Raw genomic sequence first — 16,707 nt, forward strand, 5'->3', positions numbered from 1 at the left:
ATTGAGTTTAATATAGATAACTGAGGTCTTGAGTTTTGGAAAGTCCAATTAAGGTAGGAATTTCATGGTAAATGGTAGGCCTCACGGAGTATAGTGGAACCAAGGGACCTTGGAGTTCAGGTGCATGGTTGTCTGAAAGTGGAGTCACAGGTTGACATGGCCTTCATTTAGTCAGGGCATTGAGTATAGAAGTTGGGAAGTTATGTTGCAGTTGTACAGGACATTGGTAAGGCTGCACTTGGAGTATTGTGTTCAGTTTTGGTCACCTTGCTATAGGCAGGATGTTTGAAAATGAGAACTGCAGATGCTGGAAAGTCAGTTGATCAAGTATGGAGCTGGTATAAGCACAGCAGGTCGAGCAGGAGTGTCGAAGTTTCGGATCAGAAACTTTGATCAGGACTGGGTGGGAGCTGAGAACTGAAGAGGGAGGGAATGGGGGTGGGGAAAATTAGGTGGGTGCAGGTAGGTGATTGTGAACAATCATTGGGAATGGTGGACTGGATAGATGGGAAGGAAAATGGACAGGTTAGGTCATGTCAAAAGGATGGTACGGAAAGGGAAGGATGGACCTGGGATGAGAGAGGGGATAGGGAGATTTGAAAGCTGGTGAGTTCGCTGTTCAGGCCATATGGTTGTAAGCTCTTGAGGCAGAAGATGAGATGTTCTTTCTCCAGTTTGTGTGTGGTCCTGTTTTGTTGGTGGAGGGGCTCAGGATGGGCATGTTGGGAAGTGGGAGGGGGAGTTGAAATGGCTGGGAGGTGGGGTTGATTTGAGTGTAAACACCGTAGATGTTCCCTGTCCGAGTTTCCGCTCGGTCTCTCTGATGTGGAGGAGACCACATTGGTGGCAATGGATGCAGTAAAGCAGGTTAAAGGAAATGCAGGGGAATCTCTGCCAGACTTGGAATGATAAAAGGGATAGTGTGAGAGCAGGTTTTCCATCTCCTGCAGGGAAAGGTGCCAGGTGCCATGAAGGATGTTATTAAGTTGGAAAGAGTGCAGAAGAAATTTACAACAATGTTGCCAGAACTCAAGGGTCTGAGTAAAAAAAAAAAGAGGTTGGACATGCTAGGACTTTGTTCTTTAGAGCGTAGGAGACTGGGGGGGAGGGGGGAGGGGGGGGGGGGAGGGGGGAGGGGGGGGGGGGGGGGTGGATGGAGGGGGAATCTTAAAGAAGTGTGTAAGATCATGAGGGGCATGAATAGGGTGAATGCACTCAGACTATTTCCCAGGGTTGGGGAGTTGAGGACAAGAGGGCATCAGGTTAAGGTTAGAGGGGAAAGAATAAAAGGGAACTGAGGGACAACATTTTTGCACAGAGGATAGTACACATGTGGAATGAGCTGCCAGCAGAAATGGTTGAGGTGTGTACATTACCAACATTTAAAAAGCATTTGGATAAATACATGGATAGGAAAGATTTAGGATATGAGCCAAATGCATATCCTGGACCATCTCAGGCACCTCCCTCCCCTTCCTGGACCCCTCTATCTCAATCAATGCTGTCATCTTCTACAAATCCACGGACTCCCACAGCTACCTGGACTACACCTCCTCGCACCCTGTCTCCTGTAAAAATGCTCTCCCATATTCCCAATTCCTTCACCTCCGCCACATCTGCTCCCAGGAGCACCAGTTCCACCACAGAAGACATCAGATGGCATCTTTTTCTTTAAAGACCGCAATTTCCCCTCCCACATGGTGGTTGCTGCCCTCTATTGCATCTCATCTGCTTCCCACACCTCTGCTGTCGAACCCCATCCCTCCAACTGCAACAAAGACAGAACCCCAGTCCTCCCATTCCACCCCACCAATCTCCATATATATCACAACATCCTCAGCCATTCCACCACCTACGAACGGACCCCACTACCAGAGATATATTTGCAGCCCCACCCCTATCTGTTTTCCGTAAAGACCGTTTCCTCCGCGAATCCCTCGTTAAGTCCATGACCCCACCAACCCACCCTTCCCTCCATGCACCTTCCCCTGCCACCGCAGGAATTTCAAAACCTGCGCCCACACCTCTCCCCTCACCTCTGGCCAAGGCCCCAAAGGAGCCTTCCATTCATCAGTTTCACCTGCACTTTCATATGTGTCATTTACTTTATCCGTTGCACCCGATGTGGTCTCCTCTATGTTGGGGAGACAGGACGCCTACTTGCAGAGCATTTCAGAGAACATCTTTGGCACACCCGCACCAACCAACCCCACCGCCCCGTGGCCAAACACTTCAATTCCTCTTCTCATTCTGCCAAGAACATGCAGATCCTGGGCCACCTCCATCGACGCATCCTAACCACCTGACACCTGGAGGAAAGAATGCCTCATCTTCCGCCTCGGGACGTTCTAACCCCATGGTGTCGATGTGGATTTCACCAGTTTCCTTGTTTTCCCCTCACCCTACCTTATTCCAGATCCAACCTTCCAGCTCAGCACCGACCTCATGACCTGTCCTACCTGTCCATCTTCCTTCCCACTTATCCACACTCTCCTCTTCTCCAACCTATGACTGTTACTCCACCTCCATCTATGTTTCATGCATTCAGCCACCTTCGTTCCCCCCACATTGGTTCAGCCTCATTCCTGACGAAGGGCCTATGCCCGAAACATTAACTCTCCGCAGCGTCCAAGGACCAGGAAGTCTATGTTTTGAGCATAAGCTCTTCATCAGGATGCTGCCTGACCTGCTGTGCTTTTCCAGCACCGCACCTTTGTTATAACGCTGACAATTTCCAAAAGCCGTGGTCTCCAATGGCTAGTGGTTCGGCTATGGTAAAGTTGCTAGATTCGGTACAGCTGGTGGTAGTGAGATCCTGTTGCTTAAATATAAAGGAATTGCTTATGATGATCCCAAATTGCACTGCTGGATGAATGAGCTTCAATGAATGTTCAGCAGCAACGTATCATGACCAAGCACATACACTTGTGTGGTAATGTGATTATTTTTCAACAGTTGTTAATAGAAAGATCATTTGCTTATCTACTGCTTTTTGCAATCTCTGAGGATAAATGTTTATGATCAGAGGTAATTTTGAAGCAAGGTGAACCTGTTGCAGTGTCAAGACCAAGTTTATACACGAGAAAAGATTGTCTCAATTCACTGCTGTTGTGTTGTTTGCATATACTGTGGAAAGTAACACACTGCTTTATTTAACAGAGAGCACTTCCTGAAGACTAATGCTCAACTGAACATTCGGTGTCGACAACTGTTGTCGGAACTGTCTTACATTTACCCGATTGAAGTGGTAAGGTTATTGCACTCTTTACCTATATCTTTTATCTACAAAGTAGGGGGAGGGTTACAAATGAGAATCTCTATCACCAACAAAGTTGTACTGCAGTGGTCTGGGCTGACTACTTTGTGGTCCTGAAGGATTTCATTCTCTGGTCTTGAAAGAAATGGCAAGTGAGCTCCATTGGTTTTAATTTTGAAAAATTCCCTTGATTCAGGGAGGGTTTTATTAGATTGGAAGGCAAAATCTGTAACTTTATTGAAAAATGGAGAGACCCAAGAAGCACGTGAAATAAGATAAAGGGTGCTATTCAGTTATGCACTGATTTTGTTTTCATTCGTCCACTGAATGTGGACATGGCTGGCTAAATCAGCATTTATCGCTCAGAGGGCTGTTATTTGTCGATCTCATTGCTGTGGGTCTGTGTTCACATCTAGACTAGGTAAGCACAGACATTAATGAACAGCAGTCAACAGCTTTTATAACATGGTTACCGCTTGTCTAGCTCTTTATTCCAGCTTTTTATTGAGTTCACATTTCACTGTCTGCTTAGGGATTCGAACCCATTTCCTCATGTTTGAACAATGCCTTGGAGTTCTGGATTGCTTATCTGGTGGCATTACTAATAAGCCATCTTCCCTACGAATTTACATACGTGATCTCTTATTTCTTGTCCCTCTCCATTTTAAGAAGGTTTTCTGACTGTCTTTCTCATTTAATTTTGAGATGGACAGCTTGATTCAGTATTCTTTTTGACATAGTTTTCAGTTCCCTATTGAAGTTTAAAAAGCATCCAAATGTTTGAATTCAGTATGAATAAACCATGTGGAGTAAGGTAGCTGTAAATTTAGATTGGTGACTGGCTTGAAACTTAAAACCATATTGTGCACAGCATTGTTAGAACTACCAGTTAAGTGGTTCAATTTTTGTCTCCTACAGAATGATCAGAAGGATTATTTTATGTGTGGAGTCAAATTACCAAATTCAGAAGACTTTCAAGGTATCAAAATCTGTGCTTTTATTTTTGTAGACTTGGTTATCTTACTCCTTTGGTCTGACTCACCTAGATATCAATGAGAGTCTGATTCATTAAGTAAAATAATTGTGACAACACTACTGTACAAGCAAGTCAGTTGTGTATAAAACACTTCTTAGAGTGCAAACATCCTCTTCAGCTAATCGGTTATGTGCACATATTGTTCGAACTGTTAGTGGTGGTGGTGGTGTTTGATTTTTTTTCTTTCTGGTATATTGATGGTTGTTAATTGCACGAGCTTGTATTCTCCACAAGAGGTTATAAATACATAGCAATGCAATAACTGGAGTAGGTGGAACTGGGTACTGCAGATGCTGGAGATCAGAGTCAAGATTAGAGTGGTACTGGAAAATCACAGCAGGTAAATTGATGTTTCAGGCAGCCCTCCACCCCCGCTCTGCTCCAACCCCAACCACAACATCAAACCAGCGGACAAAAGCGGGTGCAGTGGTAATTTGGCGCACTGACCTCTACGCTGCCGAAGCCAGGCGCCAACTCAAGACACCACCTCCTACCGCCCTCTTGACCATGACCACCTTCCCGCCCGCCCCCCACCTCCCCTGCCATCACCACACCATCTCCCAGACTATTCACAACCTCATCACCTCAGGGGATCTCCCACCCACAGCTTCCAACCTCATAGTTCAGGAACCCTGCACCACCCAATTCTACCTCCTTCCCAAGATCCACAAGCCTGACCACCACGGCCGACCCATCATCTCAGCCTGCTTCGACCGAACATAGCTCGATACTGTCCTGTCTCTCCTCCCCCACCCTTTAGCGCTTTAGGGAACATCTCCGGGACATCCACACCAATCAACCCCACTGCTCCATGACTGAATATTTCAACTCCCCTCCCACTCTGCTGAGGACATGCAGGTGCTGGGCCACCTCCATCTCCTCTCCCTGGCCACCTGACGTCTGGAGGAAGAATGCCTCATCTTCTACCTCCTGGACCGTCCAACCCCAGAGCAGCAATGTGGACTTCGCCAGTTCCCTCACTTCTATTTTCCCTCTTTCCCCCCCCCCCCCCCCCCCCACCAACTTATCCCAGTTCCACCTGACTAACTCAGCATTGTCCTTATGACCTGTCCTACCTTCCCACCTGTCAATCTTCCTTCCCACCTATCCGCTCCACCCTCCCCTCTGACCTATTACCTTCATCCAGCTATTGTACTCTCAGCTACCTTCTCTCCTACCTTCTCTACTATCTCTCCACCCCCGCGGCTCCCACCCTCATTCCTGATGGTCTTTTGCCTGAAACGTTGATATTTCCTTCTTCTGATGCTGTCTCACCTGCTGTGCTTCTCCAATAACAAGTAGGCCATTCAGCCCTTTTATCCTGTTCTGCCATTCATGAGATCATAGTTGATCTGTGACTTAACTCCATATGCCTATAATCATTAAATCTGAGAATTGTTTTTTCAGTTAAGCAAAAATATTAAAGGTTAACAACTGATCCAGCATCCACTGCCGTTTGTGGAAGAGTGTTCCAAATCTCTACCACCCCTTTGTGTGTAACCATTCTTCCTGATATCTCTCCTGAATAATCCTGTGCTAATTTTTAGACTCCACCCTCATTTCTAGAATTTCCAACCCGTGGAATCCTGTTAATATCTTGAAGACTTCAGTCAGATCACCCCTTAACCGTATAAATTCTAGAGAAACAGATTTACAGGTAATACTTCCTCATAATTTAACACCTGAAGTCTAGGTATCCGTCTTGTAAACTTGCATTTGTATATATCCAATCTATTCTTCCTAAGGTGTGGTGCCCAGATCTGCTCTCAGTACTCCACAAGGGGTTTAACTTGGGCTTTGTAAGGCTGCAGCTCAGGTTGAACAGCCTAGTAATAGAGTCCTCCAGGCACACCAGCATTCTATTAGCTGTCTTAATTTATTTCCTGCACCTATTTCATGACATTTTAAAGATATATGCACTTAACTCCCAAGTCTCTTTAGGCATCAACTGTGTTTAACTTCACAGTCGAGAAAGTACCCATATCTATCCTCCTTTTGGTGCAAGATGGAGTTTAGTTTCCACTGTAACTATCTCTCAATCATGGAAATTTGTAGGTTACTGAATTATGCAAGTGTGCTAATTGTGACCCACTGGACAAATCAACACGCAACTGCTTGAGCTCTGGCTGGCAGTCTGGGTCAAACTAGATTGCCTTGGCCAACAGCAGAAGATGGTTGTTTCTGTATGAAAACACATGGAATTGAGATTTAAATTTATCCTAAACATACAAATTGGTGAAATTCTTTATCTTTTGTCATAGACTGATTATGTAGCAGGTAACCAACCAATCTCCATGCCATTTGCCAGACCATAAAGTATAATAAAGGGAAGTGTAAAAAATGGGCATTCATTGAGATTCAAGTGACCTGTTTTGTAAACTTCAATTTGCTCCAACTTAGAGTTCTTTGATATAACAGTAGCACTACTCTTGTAATAAATTGCATTTTATTATATGCATGATGCAGTCTGGAACCACAGACAACCTTCAGTGGGCCAAATTCTTATGCAAATTTACCTCTTGCAACTACTTGTGAGTCAGCATCCCTGATACTTGCTCATACAACTTTATTTCCACTTCTCTTGTCAATGTGCCATTCAATGCCAGCAGCAGATTTTGTGAAAGAAGCTGCTTTTTTGGCATGTAAAGTTTTTAATTTAATAATCGGTTGGCAGAGAAACTACTCCATCTCTGGAATTGAATGCTTGCATGACTTGATACCAGTGATGTAATGGTCTCTGTTGCTATGAATGCTGTTAAAAAGAACTTCATTCCACTGAGACTTTATAAAACAGTATATGCAAGAGACATTTTGCAAATAAAGAAGCATAAAGTATATCTGATGGTAGTCCCTTAAGATGTTTGTAACTTGATGTGTTGGTTTTATTGCTCAAGCTAAATTTGCACTTTTTGGTTGCTGGTTATTTTTTGGTTCACTGTCCTCACTTCAAATTGCTCTGATTTTAATTCATTAAGACATGAAAAAGGTTTTTGAATCCTACATCAGTTAATTAGCTGTTGAATATAAGTATTAGAAGATTACTTTGCCAATAAATTATATACCTAAACAATTTTGTCAATGTTAGTTTATATTTTGTGCTGCTTGATGTTATGCTCAAGAATGGAGCATGTTTTTCATTTTCGTTCTTATATCAGCATCAGACATTATTGAAGATGTGGTAGCAAAGCTGAGCACAGTGATTAAAAATAGACATGCTGCACTGTGCTCCATAAGCTGTGCAGCATCTTGACAGACAAAGAAGGATTAACATTTCAGGCCAATGACCTTTCATCAAAACTGGATGGTGCTGTAGATGAGGTTTTAACCAGAGTGAAAGATAAATGCAAAAGGGATATGGAGAACAAAAACTAGGTCTGTATTGGAGTAATATATAACAAGGGTTGATGATGTGAAGTAAAAAAAAAGCTATAACAGGAATATAAACAGAAGATTGGTCCAGAGGAAGTGCAAGTAATTGCAGCAGAAATCAGGGGAAGTTTCAGGGTGGCACGGAAGTGCTGAGAGATTCAGTTTCTGTGGCTCAGGAATGGATAGGTGGAAGGAAGGATGGATAGATGCAAGGTGTGTGGACCACTGCACCAGCTGTGCTCAGATAGTGGATCTCCATGTCAGGCAGTGACACTCAGTCAGCTATTCATTGCTCTAAAGAAGCCATTCTAGTTTATCAACCCAGATTTGGGGAAAAAATGGTTTATACATACATTTTGTGGAATGTTGTACTCTCTCAGGTTGAAAGGCTGTAGCCTAGTTCCTAGTTTCAAATGCTCTTGAGATAGCTTGCAACCAGCAGAGAGAATATTTCCATCCTGTCTGCCTTGATTCATATCCAAATTTCAGAAGTGAAGGGGCTTTTGTTTTGATACAAGAAAAATAATGTATAAAACATTGCTTGAATGTGCTGTCATGATGTTGCACTCCAATGACATTGTGAATGGAAATTTTAGGCTTGTGAAAAAGTGTTTACAAAATGTCTACTTCCATGTTGTTCCTAATCAGTGATTCAACACAAGGGGGCAACTGAACCATACAATTGCATTCACAATCTCCATCTAACAGCCGTTCAGGGTTACAGACATTTTCTGTGCTGTTGTAATAGGGGAACATATGCCTGATTTCAAAACCATCTTCCTTGGATAATGTGTTCTAAAATAACTTTGTCCAAAGATATGTGTAATAGATTCTGAAACATTAATTATTTCAGAAATTTTTCAGTAGCTTGAATTCTGGTTTCATGTCATATGTGTGATTTATAAACATGTATATAGCTGTATTTCATACATAATACATATTTGGTGTAAACCTGCCATGGTTGCATTACAATCATTAATTGTTTAGAAGAACATACAAACTTATTATAGAAACATAGGAATTGGGAGCAGGAGAAGGTGATTCAGCCCTTTGATCCCACTGTACCATTTAAAATGATCATGGCTGATCTTATTCTGGTCTCAATTCTACTTTTCTGCCTGGTTCCCATAACCCTTTGTTTTGCTTTTCATCAGAAATGTATCTATTTTTTTCTTTAAACTATTGATTGATTGCACTGAGGCAGTGAATTCCACCGATTCATAACCCTCTGAGAGAAGTAGGTTTTCCTTATCTCAGTTTAGAACTTAACTCCTTTTCTCTCTATATCTATGCCCTCTTGTTTGTGTGTTCTACGTCCACCTTATCAATCTCTCTTTTAGCATGTTATATACCTCAATCAGATATCCCTCTATCTTCAAAACTCCAGAGAGTACAAACCCAAGCTATTAACTGCTCCTCATATGACAGCCCTTTCATCCCTGGAATTAACCTGGTGAGACTCTGAATTGCCTCCTGTGCAACCACATCCTCAAGGAGACCAAAACTGGACACCATATTCCAGATGTGATATCACAAACATCTTATATAATTGATGTTGGTTTGCTCGCTGAACTGGAAGGTTCATTTTCAGACATTTTATCACTTTACTCAGTAACATCAGTGAGCCTCTGGATGAAGCATTGGTGGCATGGCCTGTTTTTCTATTTGTGTCAAGGTTTCTTTGGCTTGGTGATGTCACTTCCTGTTCTTTTTCTCAGGGGGTGGTAAATGGGATCCAAGTTAATCATCCCAACACCCATAAATGGAGCTGCATTAAAATATTTCAATGAGCCACCACCACACTACAGCACAGAGCAACTATGCAGAGCAGAGGAAAATCACCAATACAGTGTATTCAAAAAGAACGGGTACCCAATGAACACAGTCTGCCGATTTCTCAGCAACAAACCCCAACTAGCAGACAAAATGGGTCCAGAAACCCTAAACACTCTCTCTCCTACGTGAAAGACATCTCGGAAATGACTGCCAGACTACTCAGACCCCTTGGCGTCATGGTAGCCCATGAACCCACCAACACGTTAAAACAGCAGCTAATGAACTTGAAAGACCCTATACAGTCAACAAACAGAACTAATGTCATTTACAAAATACCTTGCAAGAACTGTAACCAAAACTACATTGGACAAACAGGCAGAAATCTAGCCACCAGACTGCATGAACATCAAGTAGCCACAAAAAGGCATGACCCATTCTCACTATTATCCTTACATATAGATGAGGAAGGACACCACTTTGACTGGGACAACACATTCATCCTAGGACAAGCCAAACAGAAACACTCAAGAATTTCTGGAAGCGTGGCATTCCAATCGGAACTCTGTCAACAAACACATTGACTTGGATCCCATTTACCATTCCCCTGAGAAATAGAACAGGAAATGATGGTCACCACAGGAAATAACATCACTGACCCAAGGAAGCCTAGACACAGATAGAAAGCGGGCCATGCTACCAGTGCTTCATCAGGAAGCTCACTGATGATGTTACCTAGTATGATGATGAAACATCTGAAACCTGCCAGCTCAACAAGCAAACCTAAATCCAGAACCTCAACCTGTGATACAAATCTTCTCAACTTGCTAGCCTTATAAAATGCAGCAATACTTTTTTACTTTTATAATCCAGACCTTTGGCGATAAATGGAGTAGGAGAAAGTGAGGACTGCAGATGCTGGCAATCAGAGCTGAAAAATGTGTTGCTGGAAAAGCGCAGCAGGTCAGACAGCATCCCAGGAGCAGGAGAATCGACGTTTTGGGCATAAGCCCTTCTTCAGGAATGAGGAGGGTGTGCCAAGCAGGCTAAGCTAAAAGGTAGGGAGGAAGGACTTGGGGGAGCGGCGTTGGGAATGCGATAGGTGGAAATCGCATTCCCAACGCCCCTCCCCCTAGTCCCTCCTCCCTACCTTTTTATCTTAGCCTGCTTGGCACACCCTTCTCATTCCTGAAGAAGGGCTTATGCCCAAAACGTCGATTCTCCTGCTCCTGGGATGCTGCCTGACCTGCTGCGCTTTTCCAGCAACACATTTTTCAGCTCTGATTGCCAGCATCTGCAGTCCTCACTTTCTCCTAGTTGATTTTAACCTACTGCAAATAGTCTTGCAAGGATGCCTTCCTTGAAGAAGCTGTCTTCCTCCCTCTACAAGGATTTCAGTGAGTCCCTCTCTCACTGCCTAGGAATCCTCCAACCACAAAGGATGAATGCAGATTTCTCCAGCTTTCTCATTTCTTCGCTTGCTCTCGTGCGCTCTTCCTCTTCTCCCCCCCCCCCCCCTAACCTTGGACTCAGCACTGCCTTCTTGACCTGCAATCTTCTTCCCCACCCCCTCTCTGGCCTATCACCCTCACCTTAACCTCCTTCCACCTATCGCATTCCCAACACCCCTCCCTACCTTTTATCTTAGCCTGCTTGGCACAGCCTCCTCTTTCCTGAAGAAGGGCTTATGCCCGAAACGTCAATTTTCCTGCTCCTTGGATGCTGCCTGGCTTGCTGGAAAAGCACAGCAGCACATTTTTCAGCTTTGGCAATAAATGCCAGGATTCCATTTGCCTGCCTTAGTACACGCTGCACCTGCATACCCACTTCTGCAATTCATGCACAAAGACAACCAGACCATACTTTACTGACATGCTTTGAATTTGCTTCCTGTTTAAATAATTTGTCCTTTGTTTTTCTGGCCAAAGTAGACAATTTTCTCACTTATTCACATTAAATTCCATCTGCTAAATTCTGTATCCATCTATAAACTCTTTATCTCCTCATCACTGCCTGCTTTCCCACCTACTTTAGTGTCATCAAAAACCTTGCCACGTTGCACTCTGTCCCTGCTTGCAGATCTTTTATATGGATTGTAATTGTTGAGGTCCAAGAACTGTACCTTGTGGCACCCCACTGTTTACAATTCACCATCCAGCTAAGGACCCACTTATCCTGATTTGTTTTTGTTTCCTGTCAGCCAATCCTCTACCAAGGCTTGTTCCCTTAACACCCTGGGATCTAATCTTCTGGATCAATCTTTTATGTGGCACCTCGTCAAGTGCTTTCTGGAAGTCTAGATATACCACGTCTACTGGATCCCCATTATTTATCTTGCTAGTTACATCCTCAAAGCGCTCCCAAGTTTGTCGAGCATGACTTGCCCTTCACGAAACTGTGTCGAACCTGGTGAATTTAGCTTTGTTTTTCCAAGTGTTCAGTTATCTCCTCCTTTTATGATTTGACACCAACCATGTCCTGACTGGTCTAGTGGCTCTGATTATCCCACTATTACCTCACCATTTTCTTTCTCTAAAGGGCCAACATTTACTTTCACTTTTTAAAAAATTACTTAGGAAAACTTTGGGTATCAGTTCTTCTGTTATCTGCTAGTACCTTTTTGTAGTTCATCTTAGCTCATTTGATTTCACTTTTAGTAATCCTTTGCTGATGTTTAAAAGTTCTCCCAATGCTCCAGAATGCTACCTACTTCTGCACATCTTGCAGATATGTCTTTATTATCCCAGACCTCCTTGTTAAACCTCCATGGTGATTTTTCACCTTTTGCAATTTCTGCTCCTGTCAGAATCTGCTTTAGTTGAGAGGTATTTAGTGTTGCTCTAAACATTTGCCACTGTTCTTCACCTGTCCTCTTTGATACTTTTGCCCAGTCCACTTTTGTCAACTCCTTTCTCAGGTCATTATAATTACCCTTGTCTAATGATAAAACTTTTATGCAACTCTGCCGTCATTTTTTCAATCTGAATTTGAAACTCTAGCATGTTGTGGTCACTTCTTCCCAGAGGATCCTTAACTATAAGGTCACTTATCAATCCTTGCTCATCACATAATACCAAATGTAAAGTAACCTGCTCCATGATGTGTTGCTCTAAGAAACAGTCCCTCATAGACTCTATGAACCTTTCTTTGAGGTTACCTTTACCAAATTAATTAATCCAATCACTTTGCATGTTCAAATCACCCATAATTAGTGTTTTGCCCTTTTCACAAGTGCTCATTATTTCCCGGTTTATACTATGCCCTGTTTAAGAAGTACTCTTTTGGGGGCCTGTAAATTACTCAAGATTTCTTCCCATATTCTTTATTTCTACTCGGATTAATTCAACATCTTGGTCCCTACTGCCAATATCATTTCGTAATACGGCCTTGGTATCATTCTTAAAAAAGCAACTCTACCTGCTGCTGCTCCTTGTCTATCCTTTTGAAGCATTGAATGTCCATGGACATTTAATTCCCAGTTCTGATCTTCCTGTAACCACATTTCCCTAATCCCCACCAGATTGTCCCATTTATCTTTGTTCTGTCAGCTGATCAAGTTTATTTGAATACTGTGCATTTAGGTACAAGCTTTGTAAATAAGTTGATTTATTTTTCTCAAATGTTTTCTTGTACACCACGCTTTTCACACTCTTCATCCTTAGTTATTAATTCCTGATAACACGAAGCCTCATCTTAATTCTTTATTCCAACTTTGAACTTACGTTTTGATCTTCTATGATTCCTTCACTCACCATGTTCATAAGACTGGCCCTGCCAGTTTATCCTATTCACCTCTGCTTTCTGCTCATTTTCTGATCTGTTGCTCACCAGAGGCAAATGGTCCCCAAACCTTATTCTCTACCATTAGAGTAGAAATATAATGATATTTCATTAACATGGGGCATACTCCAATTTGCAAGTTGTCTTTAACGCAAATCTGAATGAAATGATAACGTGAAAACTTTGAAGTGTGTGTCACGTTTAAACTTGAAAAAAGGCTTCCCCTTAACAGCTAAATTCAGTAGGACTAAAAAATTACGACAAAGGTTTCTTCAGCCCATTGTATCTTTATAAGCTGGAAGAGAGCTTAAACCAAGCATAAAGGATGTTGCTCCTTTTCATATATCTGTAACTTCTTTGTGCCAGTTGAAACTATGGAAGGAAACTTCCATTTCACATCCAATGGCAATATCCAGACTACCTCTTCTGTCTTGTTAAACAATGCAGAAAAATATATTCTGTGAATTTGATATCTTGGAGGACAGGAAAGTTGCAGGAAAAGCTACTCTGGAAATTTTTAATATGGAAGAAATGCAAGCTGAGAGGATTTTGTTACAGGTTACTGGGTCAACACAAGGGAAGGGACTGATGGCTTGGAGTAGACTAGAAAGGTGTGCAAAAACCAAATTATTGTAATGAGAAACTTGGAATTTAACATGAATTTGGGAAAACCCAAGTGGTTTAGAGCCAGAGCTGGTAAATGTTATCCATGACTGCTTCCTAACTCTGCGCTTAACGGAAGCCACGAGAGAGAGACGGTGCTCATCTTGACTTGATATTCATAAATGAATCCGACAACTTACAGGAAATGCAAGTCGTATCACACTGGGGGACAGTGACCACAGAATTGTCAAGTTTAATGTGATCTGGGGCTCAGAGCCAGATATATAAAAGGGCTAATTTCAGGAATGAAATGCAAGCCCTAGCCAAGCTGAAAGAGCTTAAGACAAATTACTCCCTAGGGTTGGATGGAATTTTTCCCAGAGTGTTGAGGGAGACTAGTGAAGCAATTTGGGAGGCATTGACAACCCAAGGGGTACCAGTGAATGGGAACCTGGCTAATGTGGTATTCATTTTCAAAAGTTTAAAGTGAGGAAAGAATTAAAAGAACTAGTGAGTATGGTGCTTCAACACTTCAGACTGCAAAAAGAGCACCTTTGGAAGGATAATGCTGGGCATGCCAAACAGAACTAACCAGTCAAAATTCTCAAGTTGAGCAAATGTGACCCTGAATAGATTTGTAAGCATATTTAAATATGAAATAGAGTAAAAGTATCTGCTGTAAATCATGCCCTTGAAAATCATGTAGGTTTGTGCAAAAGAAAAGTTAACATGGTGATCAGAAAAATATGCAAGACTTGGAAAAGAGCATAGTGAGAGAAACAAATGGGAGCAATCACACTGTCAGAAGAAAACTAAAGTGTATTAAAATGGCAACTTTCATTAACTGCAATTATTATTGGTATCACAACAAATTATGAAAGGTTTTGTCTGAAGAGTGAGATCGAAACGTTGAGGTTTCAAGGGAAAATGTCAGAGCTTTTGGGGCCTAGGCAGCTGAAGGGATGATTGCAATTGAAGAAACAGTTAAAATTGAGGTTGTATGGGGAGGGCGTGGGCACGAGAACTCAAATATCTGTACGTAATGGAGGTAGGAAAAGTTAAGATACAGGAAATATTTGAGTCAAGGTTGGAGCCACTGTAGGCCAGTTGGTGTATGGGGTGATAAGTGAATGAGTCTTAATGAGTGTTCATAGGATTTTGAATGACCTTAATTTTAAGCAGGTTAAAGGGATGACCATGAGAGTTTTGGTAAAGTGAGGTGTAAAATGGTAAATACATGATACCAGTTGTGGTTGAGCTGTGATACTGAGATGTAAGAGAGAAAATGGGTTTGATGAAGAACTTTAAGGTGGGAGAAATTCTGCATTCTTGTTCTCTTATGATCACTGATAAATTGTGCCCTCTCTAATATATGTTCAGATCCAGGCAACCTCTGCTGTAACTACAGCTGCCTGAAAGCACCTACGCATGCCATGTGCTATCTGACCCTTTTAAATTGCCTGCTTACAGCACCGTTCTTTTCTGTGCTTCCAGTTACTTGTGCTGGAGCCACTTGACTTCTTGCCACTCTTGACGGCTGGTGCTGAGTCTCTCAGGCCTTCCATTTTGGGTTTCAGCTATTGACGCTGTAATGTTGTGCTAGAAATCAACATAATGGATGTCCAAATCTTCTAACTGGAGATAAATCCCTAAAATTTAATCATTCTTTGTTCTGAAGAAAAATGCTACAAACATCTGCTGCAAAGTGGACAAAAAGACTTTCTTAAAAAGAAATGTGGGTTTGCGTTTGCTATGTGTTGCTCATCGGATTTCCTCTGTCAGATTCATGTTTGCTGAGAAATACATTTTTTCTTACGAATAAGAAAGCATGACTTCAAAAGGATTTGGATAGTAATTAGATCCATGTTTATAGTGGCAGATGACCTGTGTCTGCTTGATACAATGCTTGTTGTGTTTCACAAAAGCATTTTATGCAATTAACTCCTAAAATCAACATACTTATCGTTCTTTCGTATTATTTCTGACTCCATGAAGTTAGCCCACTCTTTATTGTGGCACACCTGTGAATCATTTCCTACCTCCTTACTACCAATATCCAAGGCCATACTTGCTGCTAATACACACAAGCTGGATACATCCAAGGTGGAAATTTATATTTAATGTATAAAGTCAGCCTTTGAGTCAACGTAAGACATATGAACAATTAGCAAGGATGGTATGGTGGGGAGGTGAAAGAGATTTGGGAAGCAAATGGCAGATGAATGAGCTGAAAGAATTCGTGAAGACATTTTCTCATTCATTCTATCAAGTTACAAGTGGGAGTTTGTGGGGTACCTCCATTTTAAAAAGCTTTTATGTTTGTGTTGTAAAATTTTCTTATCATAAATCCTTGCTTTAGATCAGTCAGTTTTTGTAAAGTTACAATAAGCACAGTTAAATGTATCTACAATAACATAATCCTCGATTGTTAGTTTGGAAGAAGCCTATTGTATGTATGCTGGCAATTCACTTAGTGCTTATTCCCCCACCTTCTCCCTGTAACTGCACATTATTAATTTTTAGATAACAGAAGTGTGAAAAACACTTACTGCAAATCTGTGCAATCAGCTACAGTAAGGTACATGAATTAACAGTGTAAATAGTTGTAGGTGGCAACTATATAATTGTGATTATTGTTAGGATCTCAGCTGATGATTATTACTTAACAATCAGGTTCCAGACGGAAATCTGGCTTGATATATCATCTGTTTTATGTTATTGAGGTGATTGCTCACTGAAACAGAAGCACACAATTTTGTGGAACCAGTATAAAATTCTATTTTCTTATAACACAATTCAGTTTTAAATCCAAAGTATGATCCTATCAGTCTCAAAACATCCCTGCCAAGTTGCAAAAATGCAATAGCATTCTTTATACAGCACTCACACC

The 16,707-nt window shown here is 41.9% G+C and overlaps 1 protein-coding gene across 1 annotated transcript in view; it reads left to right on the plus strand.

Moving 5' to 3' along the window:
• uvrag (UV radiation resistance associated gene) overlaps positions 1–16,707 on the plus strand; it is a 314,975-nt gene that overhangs the window by 155,366 nt on the left and 142,902 nt on the right. The window contains exons 10-11 of the mRNA XM_072576814.1: positions 3,160–3,247; positions 4,175–4,235. Coding sequence (XP_072432915.1) covers positions 3,160–3,247; positions 4,175–4,235 — 149 coding nt within the window. The remainder of the gene's footprint in view (positions 1–3,159; positions 3,248–4,174; positions 4,236–16,707) is intronic.

This window comes from Chiloscyllium punctatum, chromosome 9 (assembly GCF_047496795.1).
Source record: "Chiloscyllium punctatum isolate Juve2018m chromosome 9, sChiPun1.3, whole genome shotgun sequence".
Lineage (NCBI taxonomy): Eukaryota > Metazoa > Chordata > Chondrichthyes > Orectolobiformes > Hemiscylliidae > Chiloscyllium > Chiloscyllium punctatum.